Here is a 25,551-nt window from a genome sequence, read left to right as displayed (position 1 = left end):
AAATTTTTTTGGATCACTTGTGATTCTTGTCCTAATTTGCTTAATTTGAGCTATGAAATGGGTGTGATTATTTGCTAATCCTCCATCAGCTGCATCTTTTTTTTTAATTTAATTTGAATTTCAAACAGAACTTTTTATTTGGGTAATTCTGACAATTGAAACTCCGTGTTGATTTGGGCTGATCTTTTGAATGTGGCGAGGAATCACATCGCATAAAACAGGGAAGATCACAAAAACAGCTTCAGTGCTCATGCGCTGCATGGACTTATGAATATTGCATTGCTCAGAATGCAATGAATGTTTGGCCCAAAGGTGGCTCATATCTGCCCACATGTGAATTCAGTCACAGTTCTCCTTAGAATGAGCCTGATGCCAGTTGTGTCATAACTTTTGGGATATTTTTGGCCACATAATACTTTCCAGGGATGTACCTGCCCAGCAGCTGTGGAAAGTACCCCAGATGAGGTCCAAATGTGTCTATTATATAGGCTTAAAATACACTTTAACCAAAAAGGTTCTGTATTAATATATAAGAAATATTTCCTCTTGAAAGCACCTTGAAGATTTAATGATTGCACTGTGTATTTATAATCTGTGTCTGGATAGAGTTTGTATCAAAGACTTTGTATTTATTCAGCTGAGAAAACGGTCACACCGGTCAGATAATGCTGGTCAAATATACTGCAAATTCTAGGGAATCTTTCTGTATATTTGATCCTTTTTTTAGTTTTCTTTATTTCTGTTTTATTTTGTATCTTTGACTGATATCTCAGCTCCTTCTCGCAAACAGAGACTCTGCTCTCGCTGGGATACACCTTGTTAAATCAAGGCGCGCTAAAATCCTCACTGCCGGTTACATAATGTTGCCGATTTCGCTGCAGATGTCAGAGTCAGCTGAAAGGCTAAATGCAATAAGCTCAAACACCTGTCACGCAACATTTTTAGGGCCTGACTCGTCCCGCGATCGGCTTCTGTTCTCTTAAGCAATTTCACGTTATTACGCAGAGGCAGGAAGAGGATGGCACTGACACACACACATGTGCACACGGGGCGCACTCACACAACCGTTTCATGTCCACCATGGCTATTTCATGAATGTATTTGCATGCAGAAGGGGCATGGGGGGACAGGGGGTGGGAGGACAGCAAATGCGCTACACAGCTTGCAGAAAAAAGGGGGGATGCTGTGTGTGGATGCAAGCTGTCAGTCAGTCTTAAACCTGCTGCTGCTCTTCTCTCTCCCTCTCTCTCTCCACTGTACGGTAGAGTAATCCTTTCCGTGAAGATGCGAGTTCCTGTAAATGTGCACTTCCTTGTCTTTCTGTGTGTGTGTGTGTGTGTGTGTGTGTGTGGGTGTGTGTGTGAGTGTGAACACACACACGTGTGTGTGTTCCACATTTTTGACTATTCACAGCTGGAGTATAAACACAGCTAAAGGAAAAACAATCTATTTTCAAATGGAAAACTATTTAAATTATTCACAGCTGAATCATTGGTGAATAAACGAGCGTAGTTATTGATATCTGCACAACGATGAGCCAATACACACACACACACACACAAACACACACACAGGGTGGTAGAGTTGGTGTTTTTGTTCTGCTGGCACCAGAGAGAGAGAGAGGAGAGGATAAAACAACCCTCCCTCCCTCCTTCCATCCCTCGATCCCCTCCTCCCCCCTCACGGTAACGCTTCAGTGAGTTGAACGGCCAGGAAAGGGGAGAGAGAGAGAGAGAGAAAGAGAGAGATAGAGAGAGAAAGACGGAAAGAGAGAGACGGAGAAAGAGAGGCATGGGAGAACAATGAGCAACACATTTTTTGATATAGCTGAGGGTCGCTGTAGCTAATCCTTCCCCTCCGTCCTCACAAATGGTCTCTCTGTCTCTCATTCGTTTTTCTTTTTCCTGCACTCGTCTTCTTTAACATGCCTTTTCCCTTTTGATTGTGTCCCTTGTTCATGTCTTTCTCCCATTCTCCATCTCCCTCTGTCTTTTTTTTTGGTGCAGAAATATGGTGCCACTTTCATTTTGATGCTAATTCCAAAAAGTGATGAATCTTTTCCCTTTTGTCCCCCTTTCTTCTCTGAGGGACGGAACGAACAGGGATTTACTCTTGAATTTAGCTTTGAAAAGGCAGAGGGAGAGACAGAAAAAGAGAGAAAAGGGGGAGTGAGGAGAGACACAGAAATATGGGGGGGGGACAAAAAAAATACAGGATATAAGAAGAGGGGAGAGGAAGGTGAAAAGCAAGAAAAGAGCAGAGAACCGTGTGAGAGAAGTAAGAGGCAGAGCGAAAATGGAGGCACTTTGGAAAACGCAGCTCGTGCATGTGGAGGAAACTGAAGAACACAGCAGAATTGACACTAAAGGAGTCAGTATGACCTTACAAGAGCTTCAGTTTGACACATGCTGAACCAGCCTGTGTGTGTTCTTTTCACCTGATGATAAAAAACTAACCAGAAAAACACAAATAAATCCAACAAGTGAAGGTGAAGATACTTGGTCTTCCACTGCATACTTTAAAGGTTAACTTATTGTGAAAAGGGGTCCTTTAAAGTACTGAATGAGGAGGTTGGTGTGTTTTGCTCACGCCAGAACACACACGAGTGTAGGTGCTTGTCGGCTTCTTACCTGCCCAGTATCTTGCTGACACATCCATGGCTGACTCGTAGCTGGCGTGAGATGTCGCACGGCCGAACCCCCTGATGGGCAAGTTCTACTATTCGCTGGCGAACTACATCTGGGAGGGGTCTGCCATTTACAAACACACCTCCAAGCTGGTTCACGCCACCATGTCCTAGAAGAGAATGAAAATTTGAGATGGGCAAGAAGCCAATGAGGAACAACAGAAAGAAATGCATAAAAAATTGCACTGAAACCAAAGATAACCTTGAAATCTAACTCAATATGCAACAAAAAAAAGGACTCAGTGGAAATTAATTAAAAAATCCACTAATTTCCTCTGATTAAATTCTTGATACATGACAGACAGTTGGATAGGCAAGAGTCAAAGATCTTGGATGTAACTTTTTCAACACAATCAAACATAAAAATTGATCCATTATCCTTATACTCGCATATCAAAGACTGACCAAGGCTTGGTTCAAGTTAAAGGTCAAAACAATATCAGACAGAAGAACACAAAAACTTAACAGCTTCACTGTATAAAGTAGCAGCAAAAACCAGCTTGTTTAAGGGCATTTCAGACAATCTTTACACCTCACATCAGGACTAGGGTAGTCTAGTCTGCAGCACAGCAGTTAGACTCTACTTCCTCTATTTTGGGAAAAGGTCAATTGATTGGTTCGTATATAATGCTTTTCCACTCTACTTAACCTCCTAGGACCTGGCGCCCACATATGTGGACATCACATTTTGGGTTATTTAGACCAAAATACTCAATTTTGCTCTACAAGGGCCTGATATCCACTTACGAGGACATTATACTGCTACAGTTCTATCAAAATTTTAAACGAATATCCTCATATGTGGCTCTCATTTTTCTTAAAAACAAAAATTTGGTAAAAAAAAAAAAAAAAAATCTGGTAATTCTTTGTTTTTACATTCATCGGGCCCCAATGTGACCAAATATCAAAGAGAAATTAAAAATGCATACTGTGGAAGAGTTTGGGTCTTAGGAGGTTAAACACTCAATGAGCTTTATTTTAATACCATCACTTCTCATTCAGTAAATTGATGCTGGATCTGTGCCATTAACAGCTTGTTTCTGTACATTTACATTTGTTTGCCAGAGAAATAGTAACTTCAGCAACACTTTCTAGGCTACAGTCCCACAGCTGTTGGCCCTTGGCTTAGCTGGCTTAGGTGGAGTTAATTTACTATCTCAAATACATCTGTTTTCTCTCCCGCCTGTGATTTATCCTGCTCAGCATAATAATACTATTCCAAAGTGCAAACTTTGCCCAATTTCACCAGGGGCAGGCTAAGCAAAGATTTTGAGTAAATGAAGGGATTTTAATTAATTATTGACCAAGGCCTTGCCTTGGCCCCTTAGCGAAAGACACCGCTAATATTCCCTCTGAGGGATGAAAGGATGAAAGTATAAGGAAATGAATGAAAGACAGCAAAAACAGAATAGAAGAAAAGACTAGCTGAACCTTTGCATAATTGAATAAACTTCTTCTGTATCCATAAGTCACAGAAAACCACAGCTGTCTATTAGAAAGTTGCATAAACAGATTTAAACAGCAGCCACAACTGACAAGGGCAAAACTGCAAAGGAGAGTAATTTATATATATACACGTGATCTGTGTCCATCTAGTTTCTTTCAGCTTTCCTATAGTAGAACGTATCCAAGCTTCTACTGACTGGAAATACATTTTGAGCAGGTCAGCAGCATATCACAGAAGATGTACTTAAACAGACTACAACATTTATACATTTGTAAACACCGCGCTGTGAGACCCCGTGAGCCGGGCCAGGTCAGAATCCTGGAATTTGAGGTAAATGATTAAACCACAGCATCCACCAACAGAAATGCTGCATGTGAGCAGAAAACAGTAAGAAAGATCAGGACTGGTTCCCCAGGTTTCTTAAACATATATATATATATATATATATATATATATATATATATATATATATATATATATATATATATATACATATACTGTATGTGTATATGTTTCCCTCCAAAGGCGAAGTTTAAATGAAATAGAATTTTTTTTTCAACCATTTAATCCACTGGCTTTTGTATTACCATAGTGATTACGTCTTTAGGGGAAACACACACACAGACACACACTCTCCCACACACACTAATCCTAGCTGTGGGGGTAATAGATTTTAAACACATTACCCCAGCAGGGATACCCCCTAAAACACCATGCTGTCCCCTGAACCTGTCCCCCTGTCCTCAACTTCTCTCCATCAGCATAAAATAAAGAAAGACACACACACACACACACACACACACACACACTTTCACAGCTTTCTCCAGCATAAATATAAATAGGTCAATACAGGGGAGATAAATACAAAAATGTGAAGAGTGGAGAGTCTCATTCTGTGAAATCAAACAAAGCTATTTCCAAATGGCTAATGTGGACGGCGAATCGCTTCCTTACTGCTTTATTTTTTTTTTCAGATAGAAGAAGTCTCATTATGCCGACGCCTGCTGCAGAGCACAATTTGAAAAGCAATCGCTCTTTATGAAAGACAGGAAAACGCAGGCAGAGTAATATGACCCTGTGAGCAGGGCTCAGCCACAGCTCAGAGACAAGCAGCATGAACTTTACCATCAGCTGTGTTTAATCGATTTGTTATTTACTTTTAAACCTGTTCAATCAAAGAAGTCATTCACCAAATTAGCGCTTATGTATTGTCATTTTTCATATTTCCGCTCTACACGTTTAGTGGATTCACTGGGGGAAGTACTGCAAAGCATCTGAAGACTGTTTGCTTCGTATAGCATCAGATGTGTTACTATCCTGGGTTTGGATGTCCTAAATTTATGACAAACTGGAAGGACAGAGTTCGGAAGACTTCACATAGATTTGAATGATGTACTGCAGACACTACTGAGTCACACTTCATCAAAATGTCAGAGCTTTTGGGAAATTTACTATAGAACAGAGACTAAAGGTCCCTGTCTGCTCTAACTCTATGAATAAGAAATGTTAAATCTCACCCCTTTTTATTAACTTAACAGTGGATTTGAAAATCATTCAGTGCTGAGGTAACGTGTTTTTTTTAATGTTCTGTATGCAAAGGTTTCTTCGTGCTTTCATTATATTTCAGATGGCTAATAATACAGTAATGTTACGTTGAGATATAGCAGTGGCTGAATGAAGAGGACCATTCATCTGAAATAAGAAACGTGTTTTATCCTCGTGATAAGCTCTTCATGAGTTGGATGGAGCCTAGCCCTCCGATGTTCTTGATGTCTATTATCTATTTTATTTTCCAAAATAAGAATTTGTACCTCACAACTGTTCAGTGTGCTCTGTTTGAGTTCCCATTAAGGACATTTCTGGCTTTCAAAGGCTTTTTTCATATTAAAGGGTACTGTGAACTCATTGCTCTTGAAAGCATACACAGTAACGAGTCAAATGGAACTAGTTTTATTTAAAACATCCAAAATCACAATTTACAAATTTGCTCCGGTGGGCTACATAACTTGCACAACATCATAGCCCCCTTTATCGCCCTTCCTCCAGTAAACTTCCCAGCCATACTTTTTGTAAAACATGTGAACAGATTTTATGTATTTATCAGAAAATTCATAATCAGAATTTAAGTAGAAGAGATGAGCCTGCTCATAGTCATTCATAGGCAGTCAGTTGACCCTCCTGGAGCCTACAGGGCACCCCTGACCCTACTGTTTTTGTAATAAGGGAGCAATTTGTTGATCTACTGTGGCGGATTCATAAGACTTTACTGGAAATACTCACTGCCCAGTCCTGTACAGCATTTGCAGAGAGATCTCACACACGTACAGTTTCAGATCTTCCTCAAAGCAAGAAAGAGTCAGCTGACCTCCACTGGAGAAAGTCAGATCTGTGACTCTTTTTTTTACATTCTGTGAATACCTTATAAGGTTGTCTAAATGTGTAAATGCATTTCTCCTCCTCCTCTCTTTATTATTATTTCCTATAACCTCTCAAGGAATAAAAAAACGTTTTTTTCTAGAATGGTTTATAGAAGCCTACTGCGCTACTTCCTCCTGACCAAAGGTATCTGCAGAGAAGACTCTCCCTCGCTCTCGCTCTCCCTCCCTCCCTCTTCCTCAGATAAGAGTAAATGAAATGGTTCCTTTCACCCTTCCTATCTGGGCCAGGGCATGAAATACGCCTTGCTTTGTAAAGAGATGGAGAGGAATGACTTGTGACCTACAAAAACCTCCCGATAACTATTTATTCACTTATCTGTGTATTTACTGTTGGTATTAGGCGTTCAGACTCTCACCATTCTTGGGGTAGGCTGTGTGGATTATGTGTTTGAAATTTATTTTTCTAAGTCCATAAATACTGATAGGGAGAAACGCAAATCTATAAAAGCATTTGTTTATCGGCCTCTGTAGCGTAATTCTCTGAATACGCTGTACAAGTTCTCATTTCAGAGGGTTATATGCCATGTTTAGGCATCAGGCTGGAGAGGCGAATGGTGCTGGCCCAGAGCAAGGCTGAGTAAGAGAACTCAGACGTTCCTCATAATTTTAGAAGAAATGATTTCCTTTCTTGTCCTTAAAACTAATTACAGAAGAAACCCGGGCTGATGTTCCCACAGCTGGGTGGGTTTACTGACAGATGCCAGTAATTCATCCCTCTGACCAAGCAAATTAACCACTTGCTCACAGAAATTCAATCAGCAGCTCAGGAGACTTTGTTGCAGAATGAAGATTTTGCCAAATTACTAGCCTTGGCTTTTAAATATCTTTCTACTGAACCTCTGAAGTCTCCAGAGGTGGTGGTAGTGGGGGGGTGTTGGCAGAGACAGCAGCTTCATTTTCACCCTGCCAGGGGACCAGCGGTCATTATGCATCCCTCTTGTATTTTATTTATTTACCCTTTATAGGAGCTGCCTTAAGAACCCAGCGCCACCTTAAACGTTTGATTGATTCACTGTTTCCGGGAGGGGGGAAATACAGAGATAAAGCAGAATATATTCGCGCTCCCCCATCCAGAAAATAAGGTCCATTAGGCTCTCTGTCTCTCTCTTCCAGCCACATTCCTCAGTGTCTCTCTCACTCTCTCTCTTTCCCTCTGTCCACATAGCTCTCTCTCTCTCTCTCGCTCATCTCTCATCTGGGCCGTCACGGCCTGACGACTCAAAAATAAAGCAAAAGAGAAATCGCGACAAAACGCCACCGGTCCCCTCTCTTTTCTCCGCTCCCTGTCTTAGAGGGGGAAGAAAGGAAGAAAAAAAACAACTAGAAATTACTTTAGGCCGAAAACCTGTTTGGAAAGTTGCCTGCGAGAATACAGATGAAGCAAATTTCCTTGAGCAAACAGTGGATAGATCGGTGAGATGTGCCAGGCGGGCGTTTTGGACGTATAGTGCTATTTTGTATTTTCTTTACGTGAACAGAGGGATAATTAATATTTGGTGGAAGAATCGAGGCTCAAAGAAACTCAAAGAGGAAAAAGTCCCCCAAAACTAAATAATTTAAAGTAAACTTCATCTTTCCAGCGGACACTGATTATGATGATGGCGTCTGAGTCGATCTGTTGGATTAAGATTAATCCATTTTTTCCACATTTCTTTGCTATTGTTCCGGCTCAGTGTAGCTCTGCATTAGAAAGTCAGATCTATATTTTCTTTACGCTATAACTCGCGAGTCTCTACGGTAGGCCACGGCCTCGCCTACTTAATATTCAGCATGCCTCTATTACCATTACAATGCGTGATTATGAAATTCAACTCATTACCATCACAATTACCTGGTATAGATATTTTAAATATCCCTATTTTATGGTGTTGCTCGTGGCAGAAATAACTCTTTAAAGTTAGCGAGTGCTCAGGCCACATATGTGGGCTATTCACGTTTCAATCATCGTTATAAAAGTGTGTAAGGCAAATGATTGTAGGGAATGAGATTTTAAGCAAAAATAATAGCAAGAAAAATAATATTAATTATAAGTGTCAGCCGTGTAGGTGAAAAAACTCCGATTTTTGTCAAATAAAATATTTGGGAAAGGCTTTTGGGACGAACACGCACTTGTTACGCCCTCACAATAACACATAAAACTTTAGGATCGTGTGTTATTACCTCTGCTTTAAATTTAAAAGTCTGTGGCCCATATGCTTCACAGACTTCCTGATGAGGTGAAGTACACCTACACACCCGTTGGCACGCACACACGCACACCCACACTGGCACGGAGCGCACATCCAAACTCTCCCAACAACATTTCCACGCGTCACAGTCGATTCCTCCCGACCTCTCTCTCTCTCTACCTTTGACATTTTTAGGTGTAATCGTTTTAAAGCGTCTCCGCGCTTTGACATATATAACTTTAGCCCCGCCACTGCCATCAGCACCGCGGATCATTGGCTTTGCTGAAACGGCAGGGAAGAGGAAACGTGATTCGTTCTAGCTTTTGGATACGTGTGTGCAGCAATTTTTTCTCCTTCTTCTTCTTCTTTTCTTTTCTTTTTTTAAATCCCACAGAGCAACACACCGTGGGAAACTATGTCAGTCACATAACAAGGCTTCTCTCCGGGACTAAAGTGCAATATAACGTCTAACGCATAATCTATTAGCCACACGCTGAAACGCTTGTAGGACGCTTTATTTGACTTTTGAGTGTAAAGAGAAAACACAACATGTACTGCCACCGTGTAGCCTGCTGATTTAGGGGGTGAAATTTTTTATGTAAATTTGCAAACAAAACGAATTTAACAGTTTAAACGTCTTTTTGAGCATCAGCATTCAGTCTTTACTGCCTAACACCCTAAATAAAAACGTTGGAGTAGTTTCAGTGCATACTGTAATAAACCTGACATTTTGCTTATAATTACAGCAGAGGTTTTGTGCTTAAATTCAGAATGATTAATATTAGCAGAAGACTTTCTTCTTTTTTGTTATTATCACTGTTTGACTCTTTCTTCATAAATACGCAGAGGTGCGCAGCAGCACATTTTTGGAGAGGGGAAAATGAACCGAAAAAACAAAGCAGGGTCCGCCATGACACGACTGAGTGACCAAAAGTTGATCCCCCTCCTTCTGCACAGCCTTCCCCTACACACACACACACACACACACACACACACACACACACACACACACACACATATATATATATATATATATATATATATATATATATATATATATATATATATATATATATATATATATACATACATATATACAACTACCCTGCTGAAGTGTCCTCAAGCAAGACACTGAGCTACATAAAACTGTGTCCTGCTGTGTGGTAAAAACGAGGGCTTATTTTTGTAGGTATTCGCATAAAATCTCAAAATCGCCCGGATCCGTGTGTGTGTGTGTGTGTGTGTGTGTGTGTGTGTGTGTGTGTGTGTGTGTGTGTGTGTGTGTGTGTGTGTGTGTGAAGTGCAGTCTAACCTGGTTATGTGCAGAAACACTGCGGTTACTGTTTGTGGATCAGGTTCAGCTTTTAGTCATGCTTTGTTACCCCAGTCTCTCAGTCTCTCTCTCTCTCTCTCTCGCCCTCTCTCCCACTCTCTCCCATTCTCTCTCTTTCCCTCTCCCCGACCCTCTCTGACCCCTGAACTTCTTCGCTTCAAAAGAGGGAAACACAGCAAACCATCTCCCACAAAACATCAAATCCGACACAATGTGCGCAACCTGCATTTCATCACACGATTCACAAATCCCTTCTGCTCCTCATTCTACCCAAAACTCATGTCGATTTACACTTACTTGACATTTTAATATGCACATTTATGGAAAATGATACAGCTTTAAATTGTAAGAACAATTGGTAGGGTAAGTAATGCAAAAAATAAAAATGTATAATTTCATAAGATATAAGATTTGTAAATGTTTTCTGTCCATATTTAAACACTGAGAAAATATCCACATTGTAAAGTCGCTTATAATTGATTTTTACAAATAATAATAAGAAAGAATAACAAGCAGCCTAAAGATACGCGTGCGCAACAAATTTGTAAAGTACTTTCAAACAATCCAATATTAAACACTTTCTGTATTTGAAAAAAAGCCTAAAATGTTTGTTTTGTTTTGTTTGTTGATTTCTCCGAAATCGGGAGCTCATATTTAAATTAAATAAAACAAAACAAAACAAAACAAAACAAAACAAAACAAAACAAAACAAAACAAAACAAAACAAAAAAACACTTTTTCATATGTTTTTGTACCGACATTTCAGTTCTTCGAATTATGATTTTTATTTATTTATTTATTTATTTTTTACTCTTTGCTGTTATTATTGCACATGCACGCAGAGCTGTCGGTCTGGGGGACAGTTCAGTTCAGGGCAGATGCAGATGAAGGAAATTATAAACGCATACACTTACTGTGCATTGCCGCAAACGGGTCGTGCTTACAGTGAATCTCCATCGGAAAGATGGGGCTGGAGGGCCCCAGCGAGCTATTACGAGTCTTAAAAAAAAATGCCACCGGACTCCTCGCTTCAGCCGGCCAATATTGCTGAAAGACCGTGACCTCCAATGAATGAAAAGCGCCTGTTTCCCTTTAAAAGAGGGAACTTTTTTCTTCTTCTTGATTAAAAAATAAAATACGATGCTGGCAAGGCGACACTTTGTGATAAACTGGTATAACGATATTAAAACATCGAAAATGGAGGATTTGTAGGTGGATGGGGAAGAAAGAACCGGCCTCAAAAATATGAATCAAAGATGGGCCCCCTCCTCATGGGGATGGGACACAACAGTGGGTCTATTCTGGCGTCTCCTAAACCAGAGGAGGGAGACGACGGCGTAAGCTTTCATTCCTTCAGCTTCTCATTATCACCAAGTTGCACCAGTCCCAGGTCGTAAAAAAAATTGAGGTAATGTTAAAAGTTTTGCCAAAAAGTAAAAAATAAATACGCAAAATAAACAAAGTAGCCTTCCCTCCTTTCTCTCCTTCTCGGTCCGCTGGCCGTGACCCTTGAACTGAGACTAACCCGGCGGAGGCTGAACTTTCTCCTCTCAGTCTGTTCAGAAATATTTAAAAAGACAAACATTAAAAAGAGCTTTTAAAAGACAAAAATATTCGTTACAGATCCACTGGCGGCTGTATTTTGTCCCAAGTTCTTTTTTGCACATTGCTTCTTGCGATAAATCGTCCTCGGTTGCTTTTACGTGAAAACTCGGTTATCTCCCATCAACATAAAAAACCATGAAAGACAGCGGATAAGTGCTCACATCTTGAAGGTTCACATCCCCCCCAAAAAGAAAAGGAAAATACAGAAAAAGTGCACAGGAGGAGGGTGTGTGGGGGGACGCGCTCTCCCTCTTTCTCAACAGAAGGTACTGAAGATGACTTGATATCTGTTGCCTTGTTTGAAGGAACGAAAGGCAGCTCTCAGCTCTCGGTCACTTTTTCTCCTTCCTCCTCCTTGCTGACCAGGAACCCTCCACAAACGAAGATGCGGGCTTGCGTGTGAGTTTGGATTTCTTTCGCGCCGGAGAAGAAAAACAGTTCTCTCCGAAATTAAAAAAAAGGAAGATCTACTTTTCTCCGCGCTCAGAGCACAAAAAACGCCACAGACTGCGATTCAAGTCTGTACATAAACGGGCTTCTTTAACTATACAATGGAAAGCTGCCTGCGCCCAGCATCCGCGGTGGCGCACGGCGAGTTTCAGGACCTGGTCTCGTGCGGACAGCGCCCGCGCTCCCAACCCCCTGGAACCCTAACCTACACGCGCCGGCCAGCTGCCCGTCACTCACAGGGAATCTGGCCAATCACAGCGTGAGCGCTAGCCACACGTCACCGCCAGCCCCAGATAGAATCGGGCGGGGGAGGATTGCGATTGGCTCGAGCGAATCCCGTAGTCCAATGACGCCCCGCAGATTTACGCGTCAGCCAATGGGGAGGCTCAGCGAAGGGACGCCCGGCTCTGGGAGTAGATGATCATATGTTTAATTTCAATTAACGAAGTAAAAAAAAAAACTAATGCCTTTATACCCATTTGCGCTCAATTTATTCATGTCAATATTAAATGGCTAATTAATTGAGTATTACTAAAAATGAGGCTTAGTTGCAGCAGGCTTTTATAAATGAAGGGATGCTGAAGAACTTAAATAGCAAGTGTCCATCTTTCTGCTGCATGAGTAACTGTAGCTGTAAGTGGGCAAAAGTAGATTTTATAGGCCCACAGCCTTTCTGGGAAACACGTTTGAGTAAAAAATTAAAATAAAAAGAAAATAAAACCCTAAAATAAAATCTTTATATTCACGTAAGCACAGGCCTACAAAAGTCAGAGTGTTTTTGAAAACAACTGGCCCTGCATACTTTCTCTGTTTCCTCCCTCTTCCTTCAGCACAATGCTATAAATCTTTAGCTAGGGGGACAACTGGGAGAAAACATATGAAACATGCATTCCCACTCATTACCTAATTGATCGCAGATCCAAACGGATGTCGGTTTTTACGAAAAGCAATTGGCGAGCTGCGCGTTTACTCACCAAACTGCAAGAGGGGATTCAATACGCGCTCGTCCCACCTGATTTGAGAGGGCATATCGAAGCCTCGCCCCGGTAATATTAACCAAGCAAATAGCCTAAAGCATGAGCCAAATTAAAAAGTGTTATTTCCCTTCTTCCTGTGTATAGACATTTAATCGTTTTGGTGCATATTGCACATATGCACACATAAACCCCTCTGATTAGATATATTTGTACAGTCATTCGCAGACACTTAAACAGGAGGCAGAATCGCACAAGTCATTTCTGCCTGTCTAACAGCATCATTAAGCATGCGGCTTTTGTTACAATCTGTCAAGTCAGTGTCACAATGGAGACCTAAACAACAACCACAACAGTCTTTAGGTTATTCTGCCTACCTGTCAAGCTTATCCTCAAAAGACCTACGAGCTCGATGTACCTCAAGGCAATGCACAGTTACTGGAAAAGGTCAGTTTGTGATATGATTGAGTCTATTTTTTAGACTCAATTTTTTAGATTTGCAGATTTCTTGATTTGCAGTTGTTAGCGTCTTTCCTGTGCTCCTCTCATGATCTGCACTTCTGCTCATTTTAAAGCGCGCATCAGCCCAGAGAGCTCCTTTAAACTCAAGTACAGCATAACTAGAAAATAAAAAGTTATCCCTAAAATGAAAAATAACACATTTTGACGCTGTTTCAGAAAATTTTCTGAAAAACTGGAAGCTTGGAGGCTTTGGGGTTTTGCTTTCTGGTTAGACTGGCTCTTCAGTATGGGATGTTTGCGGAACTAACCACGAGGGGGCGTTCAACCTTGGGCAACACGCCCTTACGCGCATGCACGTGCACACACATACACACGAAGACAAGACGTGGCCTACAGGAACTTTACCATGAACATACCTTAAGTTAAGTCTTCCAAGTAGACCAGTGAAGGCCTAGAAGGACCAAAATATCTCCTAAAACAGGAAGGACAATAATCCCAGCACGGGATTACGGTATATCAAACATTTTCTTTCTTTCTATTTTTTTTTTTGTCTGTTTCACTAACCCAGACATCCAAAACACAAAATGTGTTTTAATGAATCTCCATTGATTCTACGTCTCTGTTCTTTAATCCACTGAAAGTAGACCCTGTTTTCAGCATCCACGCTAATCCTCATTCATATTTCACATCTCGTTGCTGAGTATTCATCAGTTATGAGGCCTCGTGGAAAAACACGATAGACAGCAGACGAGCCTCATTCTGTTTTTAGGCTTGCATTTTTCTTAACATTAAAATAGAAAAAAATTAAAACACAAAGAAGTAGTAGTAATATTTTTAAATTCTGATATTTAGATTTGCTACCTACACCTCAGGCCTGAATTTAGGCCACAAGAACAAAATATCGAAAAGCAGGGGACCGCTGATAATACTGAAAATTCTCTGAAGTGGGACCAAGAGTGGAAAAAAAATCTCCTGGCCTCGTGACGTTTAAAATAGGCCTAAATGAACCTAGTTTTAAAATATGACAATATCTAATTTGACTTTCTATATAAATAAAAAATACTACTAATAAATTCGTAATATTTTGCATTGGCGGAGCAGGTTATTTTACTATCTTGGATGGGTCTCCAAACAAAGACTCAAAAACAAAACCTGCCATATGATACTTTATGTATTTCTGTCACTGAATCCGTTCTCCTTCTGCACCCAGTCTGTTTTTATTTACTGAGATATAGACACGAGCGCTTCTCTCCCCACAGAAGTAAATTACAGCCGTCGCTCTTGTCTCTCCGATTTGCAAATTAAATACATAAGCAATTAAAAAATCCAAACACAATCAATCATGTATACAAATTGTTGTTGCTTTAGGGTTTGAAATTTGGAGAAAACTTCAATCAGGGTAGGACGACTTTAATCCGGGGATCCAAATCCATTACCATATTTCATTACCTCTCCACTGCTGGAAATGGGAGGATGGGAGGGTGGTGGTGGTGGAGGAGGAAGAGGAGGAGAAGGATGAAGGGTTTGTAGACTTTTTTAAACGTTAGTAAGAATGTGGTGGAGTTGTGATAATCATTTGGAGGCAAATTGAACCCACTGTTGTTGTTTAGGAGTTCCCCCCTTTCACTCCTGCTCTCCCTTTTCCCTCTATCCGCCAAGAAGGTTTCGGCTGTTTTGCTTTTTTACGCCCGAGCCTCAAAACGAAAAAGCAATGAAAAATTAATAGCGCATGTTAACTCCACCAGCTCGTTTATTACACGCCCGCTGACTGTAAACATAATGAGAAAGCTCCCGTATCTCTTCTTAAGTTTTCATTTGCTTATAAAATATAAAAGTCATAACTAATAAATAAAATATATGGACTAGAGAGTGAACCGTCTTGGACTTCCCGGGGTGGAGCTCGACCGTGTGCCGAGCAGGTAAATCACTGAGACTGCTTGTCCCACCCACAGGCCCGATCAGATGGTCCTATTTGTAATCATTTGGCTCTTTCATAATGCAAGTAAAGACCAGTCTGTCATCTGTCAGGTGGAATAGAAAGCCCTCATGACCGTATATCAGCCTAGTTTCTCTACTATGATTGGGGCACTTGAGGTCAAAGCGAAAGCAGACTACGCCATGTGAGGTCATGGTTGTCTTTCTCCCTCCCCTCCCCTCCCCTCCCCTCCCTCACTTCTTTCTCTCTTCCATTTTCATGGTATCGGTTGTGCATCAGATAGTGTACTCTGCACAGTTTAGTGAGCGTTTTGGTCAACAACTTTTATACGGTGTCAGCTTTGACTTTTAGAAAACACAAATGCTGTAGATGAAGCTTGAATGGTCAGAGTAGTGCAGAGCAGTTCACGGGGTTTCCGGGACGCCTGCATAAAAACAGGCTGGTAGAGAATGACGCAGAAGAATATACGCAGAGCAACGATATCACTGAGTGGGTCTATTACTCTCAATACACCTGTATTTTACTGTGGACAGAAGACAGGCCAAGGGGAGCTAACATCATATACGGGTGTTGAAAATGTCTTATAAGACAGATAAATGCCTTGCGTGTTGTTGTTGTTGTTGTTGTTGTTGTTGTTGTTGTTTTAATAATAATTCACAGAAATAACAGCCAAGCTAAATGGAAAGAATCGAGCCTTGCTCTTTCACGCACTACCAGAAGCTTTTCTAGATTCACGTTCTTCCCCATTGATTCTCCTTTGTACTCCAAGCACGTATCTTAAAGTGAGAGGAAACATGGAGAGGCCGTAGGTACAGGCCCCGGGCCCAGAAGACTTTACACATCAGCATGGGAGGGGCCCTCCTTTAAACTCTGATTTCCTCAGTGGCTAAAAGGCTATCATCCAATTGCTACAAATCCCATCGTTTTCACCGTTTATCAGGGGCTAGGCCCACTCCACAAAAGACTGCAGAGGAGCCCTGACTTGTCTTACAGAGCAGTGGCATCATCTGTAGAGAAATCTTCAAAGAAGGGTGACCCCAAGATAAAAAAAAAAAAAAAATTCTATTACAAGACAAAGTGCCATGCTCTCAAAAGTCCTCCTTGACGCAATATTGTGAAAATGAATGCGTAAAACAGCATTAACTGCAGTCTGAATCTCTATTAAAAAATGTTATTCAACAGCTGTCTTAAATCTGTGAGCGTACATTTCAATATTCTTACTAACAGGCAAAAGGAGGGGTCACGAAAGCAGATGTTGCTTTTCCGGAGGAAAAAAGCTGCGTGGAGCCCGTTCAAAGAGGCTGATCACCTACCCACAGTTTCTTAATGACAAACGACGTTTTATCAATGCAGACACAGCGGGCAGCAATATGAAATGATGTGATATCCATTGGGTGCCATAACAAGGTCGATGGCCTGATCCATTGCTGTACCAGACCCCGCTGTTTTATGAATAGGCCTATAGGAGATTAACCTGTTGAATAAAATAATGGAGACACGAAGGAAAGAGTCGAGTTCGCATCCTTTAGAGAGTTGCATTTGACTGAAACGACCAGAGACGCCAACTTCTGTTTAACAAACTAGAAAAACAAATAACATCTCACATGGCCACCCTCACAAGACGCATTTTACACATACATTTGTGAGACGTGGAGATACACAGGGACCACGATCTTGCGCAAATCCACGTTGCCTTTCAGTTCTGATCACCCACCCCGTACTAAGCTAACTTCATCAGGTGACTGACCAACACGTGGAGATGACCTGAAGCACAATGCCACCCAAACCCAGCAACTTCAGCCACTTTTCCTTCTCTGCCAGCAAGTGACGACAATAATAATAAATACAAAATAGCAAATAAACACCAAAACATATCTTTTAAAAAAGCAAAATTATAAACCGACAGCACTCAAGCACATTTTTTATCTTCTTTATCTCTTTAAATGAAGCCTAAGGAATTTCTAAAAGACAGCAACACGAAGACTAAAAGTTTCTGCACTTGTCCGCAAAAGTCACAAACTTGAGAGAAAACATTGCAACTAAAGCGCATTTTACACTTCAAAGTTAGCACAAAAGTTTACGGAGTGTTTTACTGCAGAGATCAACTCCAGAAAACTTTTTTATAGTTTTTGTAATAGTTTTAATAACTTAGAACGGCTTTAAAGCAAGTTGTTTTTTAAAGAAACGTTTGTAAAAAGCTAAACTTTAACTTGTATTTAAAAGTTTTGTCGTAAATAAAATTAAAAAGCAATTAAAGCACGGGTTCACTAGATAAGCAGATGAGTTCTAGCTCTTGATGAGAGCAAAAATATAGCCAGAGTGAGACGGTGCGACCCTACCTGCTCTTCCCAGCCGCAGCGCAGGACTCTTGGGCCCCTGGTCCATGTTACTCGGTTAGAACAGGGGGAGGCGATGGAGGGAGAAAAAAGGAAAAGATCAAAAACTTTTTTCCAGCGTCTCCCTCTCCTCCTCCTCCTCCTCTCTCTCTCTCTCACCCTCTCCCTATCTCTCTCCCTTTCTGGGGCAGTTTTCTTCTCTCCCCCCTTTCTCTCTCTCCCCCTTTTTTTTGTCCCCTACTTTTGGGGCGACTTGTAGGTTGAAATAATTCGACCCTTCCGCTCCCTATTGCACTCCCTGCAAGTGCTCAGTCAGCTGCAACTAAACGCTTTAGGTGGAAAAAAGGCTTCGGGGGGAAGCGTGAAATGATCACGCCGAGTAAAAGAGCCGCTTTCTCAATGTGCGCTCATGTCCTGTCCTTTTCCTGCACGAGCTTGCACACACAAATTCAATGGGTGTACGCGCTCACGTGCACACATTAACGTGCGCTCCGACGCACGCGCGCGGCCCTGCATACATAACATGCAACTTACAACCGCCACCCTTCCCTTCAGGGCCGCGCCCCCTCCCTCGCATCTGTTACCAAGTTCCACTTTACTAAACTTTCCCGCCCACACCCCACTCTCCCTCTCTCTCTTTCTCCCTTTCATGTTAGATTCATTTCCTCTGATACCTCTGATTCATTCCCGGTTGATTGCTATGCAGGTTGATAGGTAACATTACAGCGCCATGCGTAAAACTAGTGCGCTTTTTTCTTTTTTCGTTTTACTTAGAAATAAGAAAACGTTGGTTCACAGGTGAATTTCTGTTTAGTGTCCTTTCAGTGTCTCCCAAAAGAGCGCTCAAAGGAGTTTCTCCAACTTCTGTCCTCCTCTGCCGGTCTACACCTGTTACGCAGGATGCTCTTTACGCACGGACTCAGAGACTTTGGAGCAGGTGCAATACGTCGAGCTACAACTTCAGCTAACGTCACTGCTCTGCAATTGGAGCGTGCAGTCTTCCTCTGCGTTCATCTCGTGAAAAGAGTTTGTTACAAGACGGATAGTTCTAGTCCTTAGTCTTGATTGTCAGACACACACCTGTAAGCGCGTTACATTTAATTTAAAAATCGATTTGCCAACTGAAAATTTCCACTCATACTGATACTCACCGCTTTCTTTGGGTTTCTTAGAGTGTCTAGTGAAACACTGACGATATAGATCTCCTTACGGTCAGGTTTTGCTGTCGCTTTTCGCCAACAAGCCCAAACACACAAATGCCCCCCCCCCCCCAATAAATTTTTATAAATACATTTATTACATTTATTGACACATTTGCAACTTTTAAAATCAAACAGACATTAATCATAAGGCTGTGTAAATAATGACGCTTGAAGACCAAAGTACCACTTTGAAGGAGCAATTTTAAAAGTGTTTGGCTGCAGCGTGTTCAGTAAAATTTTCACCAATAAGAGGGCATGAGGTAAAGACGGAACGAAGGGGTGTCTTATGCAGCAAACAAACGCAACTGAATTATGCTTAAAAGAGGACTGATTCCAGGCGAAAAAACGTGAAAACAGTAGTACAAACGAAAGTAAATTTACTGTAAAGGACAAACACACAACAGTTCTAACTTAAGACTTCACCGCCAGTTCCTGCCGATCGTGACCATAAACAGGAATTAAGATTTAAGAGCGAAATTGAAGCAGTGGGTGTGTCTCTTTACTCGGTGTCTAACTTCTTCTTGCTTTCCTCCAGACAGCTGCGGGTCTCAGGGTTCACGCGCAGCCCCGAGACAATTGAGTGAGGAACAAAGCGCGAGACAGCGACCCATTTTGCTCTGCTTGTCGCCTCGCGCTGCAACACTACGACCCTGACCTTCGGCTCGCGCCCACAACATCAAAACATCAACATTAATGTTTCCTGTGTGGTGGCGAGAAAACAAAGAAGGAGGCTCTACTCTGACCTTCAGGCGGGGAAGCAGCCGCAGATAAATCAATTACAGACTTTTATGAGGAAAATATGAATTTATGCCGTGTTGGAATGGACTGTAGGCCACTTATGCGGGGAAAAGTTGGTCAACGGGATCTTTTGAACCCCCCCTTTGCACATCACAAGAGTGATTTGGTTAATACTGCAGCCTGGTGTTGTCACTTTCCAGGCTAATGATGATTAGGCCTGCACACACTAACGTGGATTCTGTGTTTTGCCTGCAGGGGAAAGCTCTTGAATCCCCGGCAGAACTGTCTCATCCTTATCACTTCATGGACCCCCAAAAGTTGAATCTGTATGCAAGGCCACGGCTGCGGATTATTCACTACATTTCCTAAATGTGTGAGCTCGTGGAGAGAAAAATGTGCAATTATCTGCTATTGGGCTCTTTGAAGAAACCACACTATTGCATTCTGCTTGGTTTTAATTTGTGTGTTTTTTCCTTAGTCTTTTCCAGAGACGCACATGAAGATAAAATGCACATCTTGCCACAATTATAACTTCAAACTACAAAACATAAAGCGGACACAGTTTGAGGGAGGGCGGGGGGGTATTTTTAAATCAGATTTGACTGGTAATTAATCTTCACTGTAGTGCAGTGAAATGCAGAAATGTGTAACGATTTTTATTAATCGCTCGAGGCAGTATAATAATAATAATAATTATTATTATTAATATTATTGATGAAGATGATGATGTTAATAACGAGCTATAAACATAAAAGGAAAAATTACTGTTTACATAGTGTATATGTAAAATACATATATACATCACGCATTTTAAATATATTTATGTAACAATGTGCACATAATTATTTGGGCTGAGTTATATGTTGCGTGTATGAAATATTTTACATGCAACAGTTTTTTTTTACATTATTTATTTATTTTGTTATTTTTTTATTGTTTGTATTTCAAACATTTAGACCAGAAATAGTTTTTCTAAAATCCCTAAAATCCCATTTTTTTAATTAATGAATTTATTTCTTTTTTGCAGTCTTTCATTTGTCTCTCCACTTTTTTTTGTTTTTGTTTTTTTTTTTTTTTGGGGGGGGGGGGGGGGGGTGGCCTGCAGGACCTCTTCAAAGAACTCTCCACAGTTTAGATATTAATCATCACTTGTTTGTTTTTCACCCTCGTACTAATTAATGTAATTAATATGAGGGGGGAGTAGCTGGATCGGTGACCCTAGCTCTGACCGAGCGGAACCGGAAAGAATCGCATTAAAGCGCGAGATAGAAGAACTAAAGGGACGATTAGAACAATAAGTAAACACGTAAACACAGGAGGAAATGCTCCTCGTCTCTGTGGGACTTTTGGCTTTCACCAGACCGGTGTAATTTAGTGTAAACTACACGGAAAAGACAAAGGCTTATTGCAGGCCTGCAGTTCTGTGGGGTTTCATTGTGTCAGTGCAAAATTACACATGCATCTGTGTTATCTGTGGAAGTTCACAAGTTGTGTGTTAAAGGTCCCGCCTTCAAAATTTCACTTAGATGCAGGCTATGCAAATTAGATATCGACATAATTTACCTTTAACTATTAAAAGTAAAGGCAGGACATTTGGACAATTTAATTTGATTATGCTGTATTTAAATGTTGATCCAACTATACACAGCTTTTAATCCTATGCCTGGAGCTAATGTGAACCACTGTAATGCTGGGTTTAATTTATATTTAATAATAATAAACTTGTATATCAGGTGAAGCAATACACTTTACTGCATTTCCCATCAACTGTAGCAGAGAGGAAAGCATCAGAAATAGAAAGTAGAAGTACCTTAAAATATACTCAAGTGTTCATTAAAATATTTTGTCTAACTTCAGAGTGAACTACATTTACATTTCAAAAGAAAATTCAACAAGGCACACCTAACTTTACCTGATAATGATGTTTTGTTTGCTACCTAAATGTTATTCTTAAGTCCAAATCCTCACATTCAAATCAACACTGTGTTTTTTCATATTTAAAAATGAAAGGGACAGAACTATTTAAAAGCCTACTCTGGAGTTATATCTTATATACTTCTTCAGTTTACAAAAAAGAAAAAAATTAAAAATTGTGGTTTTCCTGCTTTTATATATTTGTTAATCCTTCCTTAAATTCTGGAGTATTTAGTAACTTTTGTTTTTCAGCAATGTTATATGAATAAGTCTCACTCAGGGTTTCTAACTTGAGTGTGTATCAGGTATGAGTTAAAAAAAAATACTCCCTCTTATCCACTTATGTGTTACATTTCTTTACAGTACATCAGAGAAACCTAATATCGGCAGTCTTACAAAAAAAACAAAAAACTTACCTCTGGTGCTCATTGTTTTCCTAGAGATACTCAGAGCCACAGTGCTGATTGAGCTTACCTCTATATCCCTGGGATTTAATTCAGAGTGGCACTTCACTGTGGCGACACAAGGTTCCCTTTCTGCGGCCATGGTGCCTGGGTGTTGTTGTGGCTATAGAGGCTAGAAAGGGGGCTTAAGGGCTGCAGGGCGGATTGAGAAATGGGACACATTATTTGTCCATGAAACATTATGTGACACAACATGACACCAGGCCATTTGTATGTAAAGGTAAACATTTCAGCGTGACAATTCGACAAGAGCGGACAAGGCTCCTGTCAATGTGGTTTTATACTTGCAGCTGAGAAAGAGGTGTTGTGGCATCGTGTGGTGATGAAGTGTGTATGTGGGACTTTGTGTGTGTGTGTAGAGCTTGTGTTCACAAATTTAATCCCCATAGACACAAGTCACTTGGTCTGGCCTGAAAAGGTGTTGTCAGGCTTGCTCTCTTGTTTTTTTTTTCCTATTGAAAGCATGGACAGACTGTTGATCACAGAGCTTCACAAAAACAGTTTCCTCTGGGTGTGCACACAAGCGTGTGTGTGTTTCACCTGTACTTGACATGCATTCAATATAAAAAAAGATCATCGTCAGAGAGTCCTGATAACGCAGGTTAGATTTTAAGCTGCAACCTGAAACAAATAAACCCTAGAGCATCCCGGTGGCATCGCTCTGGATCTCCACTCTTCTTTGTTGGCTTGTTGTCTCTTAAATTAAGAGATAGTTTAATTGTGAGCCCTGATCAGATGCATTGTACTTTCTGGTGTCAACAGAGTGTTCAGCCACTGTGTTCAGTATGGTAAAAAAAAAACTAATTTTAAATGAATTTAGCATCATATCATGAAGTACTTTAAGTGTCAGGTTTGTCATTTCATCCATATGGCCCAGGCATAATATGAGGTCATTTGTGGCTGATCTGTGTTACAAATTCCATGTCTGAAGAGAGGTTTGGAGATCAAGCTTGCTAAACTTTGAGTAGAACTGAGAAAACAAAGAAATATTCTCTTACATGGTACAAAATTACAAGCAATACCCCGGTGACGAGTTATCATTCCCCTCTGGTTGTGCTTTATCATTTGTTCCTTCCTGCCTGTGAGCTTTGCCACTGATTAGTACATGCTCTACTTGGCATATTAACTCCAGAATCTACTGAAACTCTCTAATACACCACCAGTTTCTTATCCCGCAAAGCTATTTGATGCTGCAGTGTCTCTTAGAATTAATGAGAATGTAACACCTGCGTTAATGCGACCAAAAAGATCAAACCTTGACTGAGGCGACAGATACGATAGATTACATGCGATGCAGTGAAAAAAACCCCAGTGATGATGGGGCTTATACATTCTGTACATCCAGGATATGTGAATGACTTCAGCACTGAGGGCCCCATATGGGTGACGCATGGGAGCCATTTTTGTTCAGAAGCGCTGATCCAGGGAGAGCCTTTTTTTTTTTTAAAGGGAATTCCTTCTGCCCGGCTGCTTCGATACAGACCGGATGGTTGAATTTACATATATACAGTAACAAGAAAGCATGTGGCAACAGTAGAAAGGGAAGCAGACCTCTTTTAGAGAACTGAAACGAGCTGATGCAACCAGTTATGGATGGAGTAAACATCTGAGCAGATGCTGGACGCGGTTTTGAAACACCTTACTATTACTTCTAGATCTCCAGCTATTATTTTCCTTTTTCAATACAAATCAGCTCCACAACTGTTTGGCTGCTATATTTAGATTTATTTATTTTTTTGAAAACCTCTATAAACATTAAATGTGAAGCAAGAAGGCAAATGCAGAGCATTTAAATTTGGAGTGGATGCCCATCATGTTCTTTTTTGAGAGAATGAGCGCACTTCTAGATTAATCTCTTAAACCTCAGTTTAGCTTTTTGGGGCTTGTTTTTGTTTTGTTTTTTTGTTTTACAGTTTGACTTGCACAAAATATCTCTCAAAATTAAAAAGCTGGGAGACTGTAGGGCTAAAACTGGTCATATTATTTTGAGACACCTTTACTTATCACAAGGCCAGGATTAATTCAAGCTCACCTTCACCTGCTTTTAAAATTAGAGAGCGACATCAGCTCAACAATGAGCCACTAAAGACTGATGCTGATGTTGTTATTGAACCTGTTCTGATAAACAATTCTTAACTTGAGCTGCACCGAATAGAAATTAAACACTTCTGTAGGAATCTTATAGTTAGTAGAAAAAAATATGAGGTTTAATGAAAGACATGTTCCTGTTAGAGATACTCCATTGGTGGTATTCCGAACCTGCTGTTGAGAATAAAATGTTTTTTGCTTTGTTAAAATATTCTGCTCTCTCTGGCCAACAGCAATATCTATCACAAACAAACTGACATGCATATTTCAAAACCAGTGACATTTTTTTGTTTTTCATTTGGACTTAAATAGTTGCCAACCATTGTCCTCACAACTGATTATTAATTGCATGCTTACTCTCAGGTAAGCATAGTCCATGGTTTCTCATAATGCAGTCAGAAGCTAGAGGTCAGATTTTTGCCAGAGAAAGCAAATGTTCCACTCCATTTTGTACAGGTTCTTCAAATCACAACTGCAGACAAAAAGAACAGAATTGGGGCTTTTTTTCGTTGTCAGAAACACACTTTAGTACAAAAATGACCATCAGCTGTAGAATATCGCCTTTACACCGGAGCGGCTGAAAAGAATCCAGTTTTGATAAAACATTCCGGAGAAAGCTTTTCCACATCGTCCGATGCCAAATGGAAAGAAGGGGCCGCTATGGAACATACAAACACCACCAAATGAGAGCAATGACATGCTTCTTTTAACTTCTTCTCTTCAATAAAGATCATTCATCAGGCAGAACCATCCCTTCTGGAATGTGTGATTGGAAATGAGGGGACTTTAAATCCCTCTCCCGGACACTCCATCCATCTTCAACACGCCACTGGTCTGGGCACCACTGGCCTGGAGATGAATCGCTGAACCAGATGCCTCCATTCAGCCGATCTCTTCTACCTTCATTTAAAATAATAACAGTAAATACCACCAAATGCGTAGAACCCAAAATCAGGCGGTCACATCACAATTTCACTGGGGCAGTCAGGCATCTCGGACCTGCATCCAATTTAGAGAGATACAGGGAGGCAGAGGAAGCAGAGGGTCCCACGCCCACCCACATGCACCTCCTAAAAACAAAACAGATGCACGATATTAAGTATGCACCTGTGTGTATGCACAGGTGTGTGTATGTGTATGTCAGAGGTATACATAGACTAGAAAAGGTGATAGTGTTGTGACATGAGGTATAGACTAACCTTTGGAAGGAAACAATCCAACTCTGTGATGGCCTTTCCTGTGATGACACGCATGGAGAAACCTCAGGAATCAGATGGCATTCACCCTCTGATTCCCTATCATAACGCCAT

General features: G+C 40.8%; 1 protein-coding gene across 2 annotated transcripts in view; it reads right to left on the bottom strand.

Annotated features, from left to right (window-relative positions):
* pax5 (paired box 5) overlaps nt 1-17,932 on the bottom strand; it is a 50,188-nt gene extending 32,256 nt beyond the window's left edge. Inside the window, exons 1-2 of one of the 2 annotated variants that reach the window (XM_063475312.1) lie at nt 17,839-17,932; nt 2,631-2,796 (exon numbers count right to left, since the gene is read on the bottom strand). In XM_063475312.1, the coding sequence (XP_063331382.1) occupies nt 2,631-2,796; nt 17,839-17,884 (212 nt within the window). In that variant the 5' untranslated portion in view covers nt 17,885-17,932. Of the gene's footprint in view, nt 1-2,630; nt 2,797-10,986; nt 11,030-17,838 lie in introns of those variants that run through there. The other variant, XM_063475313.1, reaches the window with a different exon arrangement.
* Nucleotides 17,933-25,551: the final 7,619 nt, after the last annotated feature.

Source organism: Pelmatolapia mariae, linkage group LG6 (genome assembly GCF_036321145.2).
Source record: "Pelmatolapia mariae isolate MD_Pm_ZW linkage group LG6, Pm_UMD_F_2, whole genome shotgun sequence".
Taxonomy (NCBI): Eukaryota; Metazoa; Chordata; class Actinopteri; order Cichliformes; family Cichlidae; genus Pelmatolapia; species Pelmatolapia mariae.
Note: the sequence above shows the minus strand (reverse complement) of the source record. Positions and strands in the feature narration are given on the sequence as shown.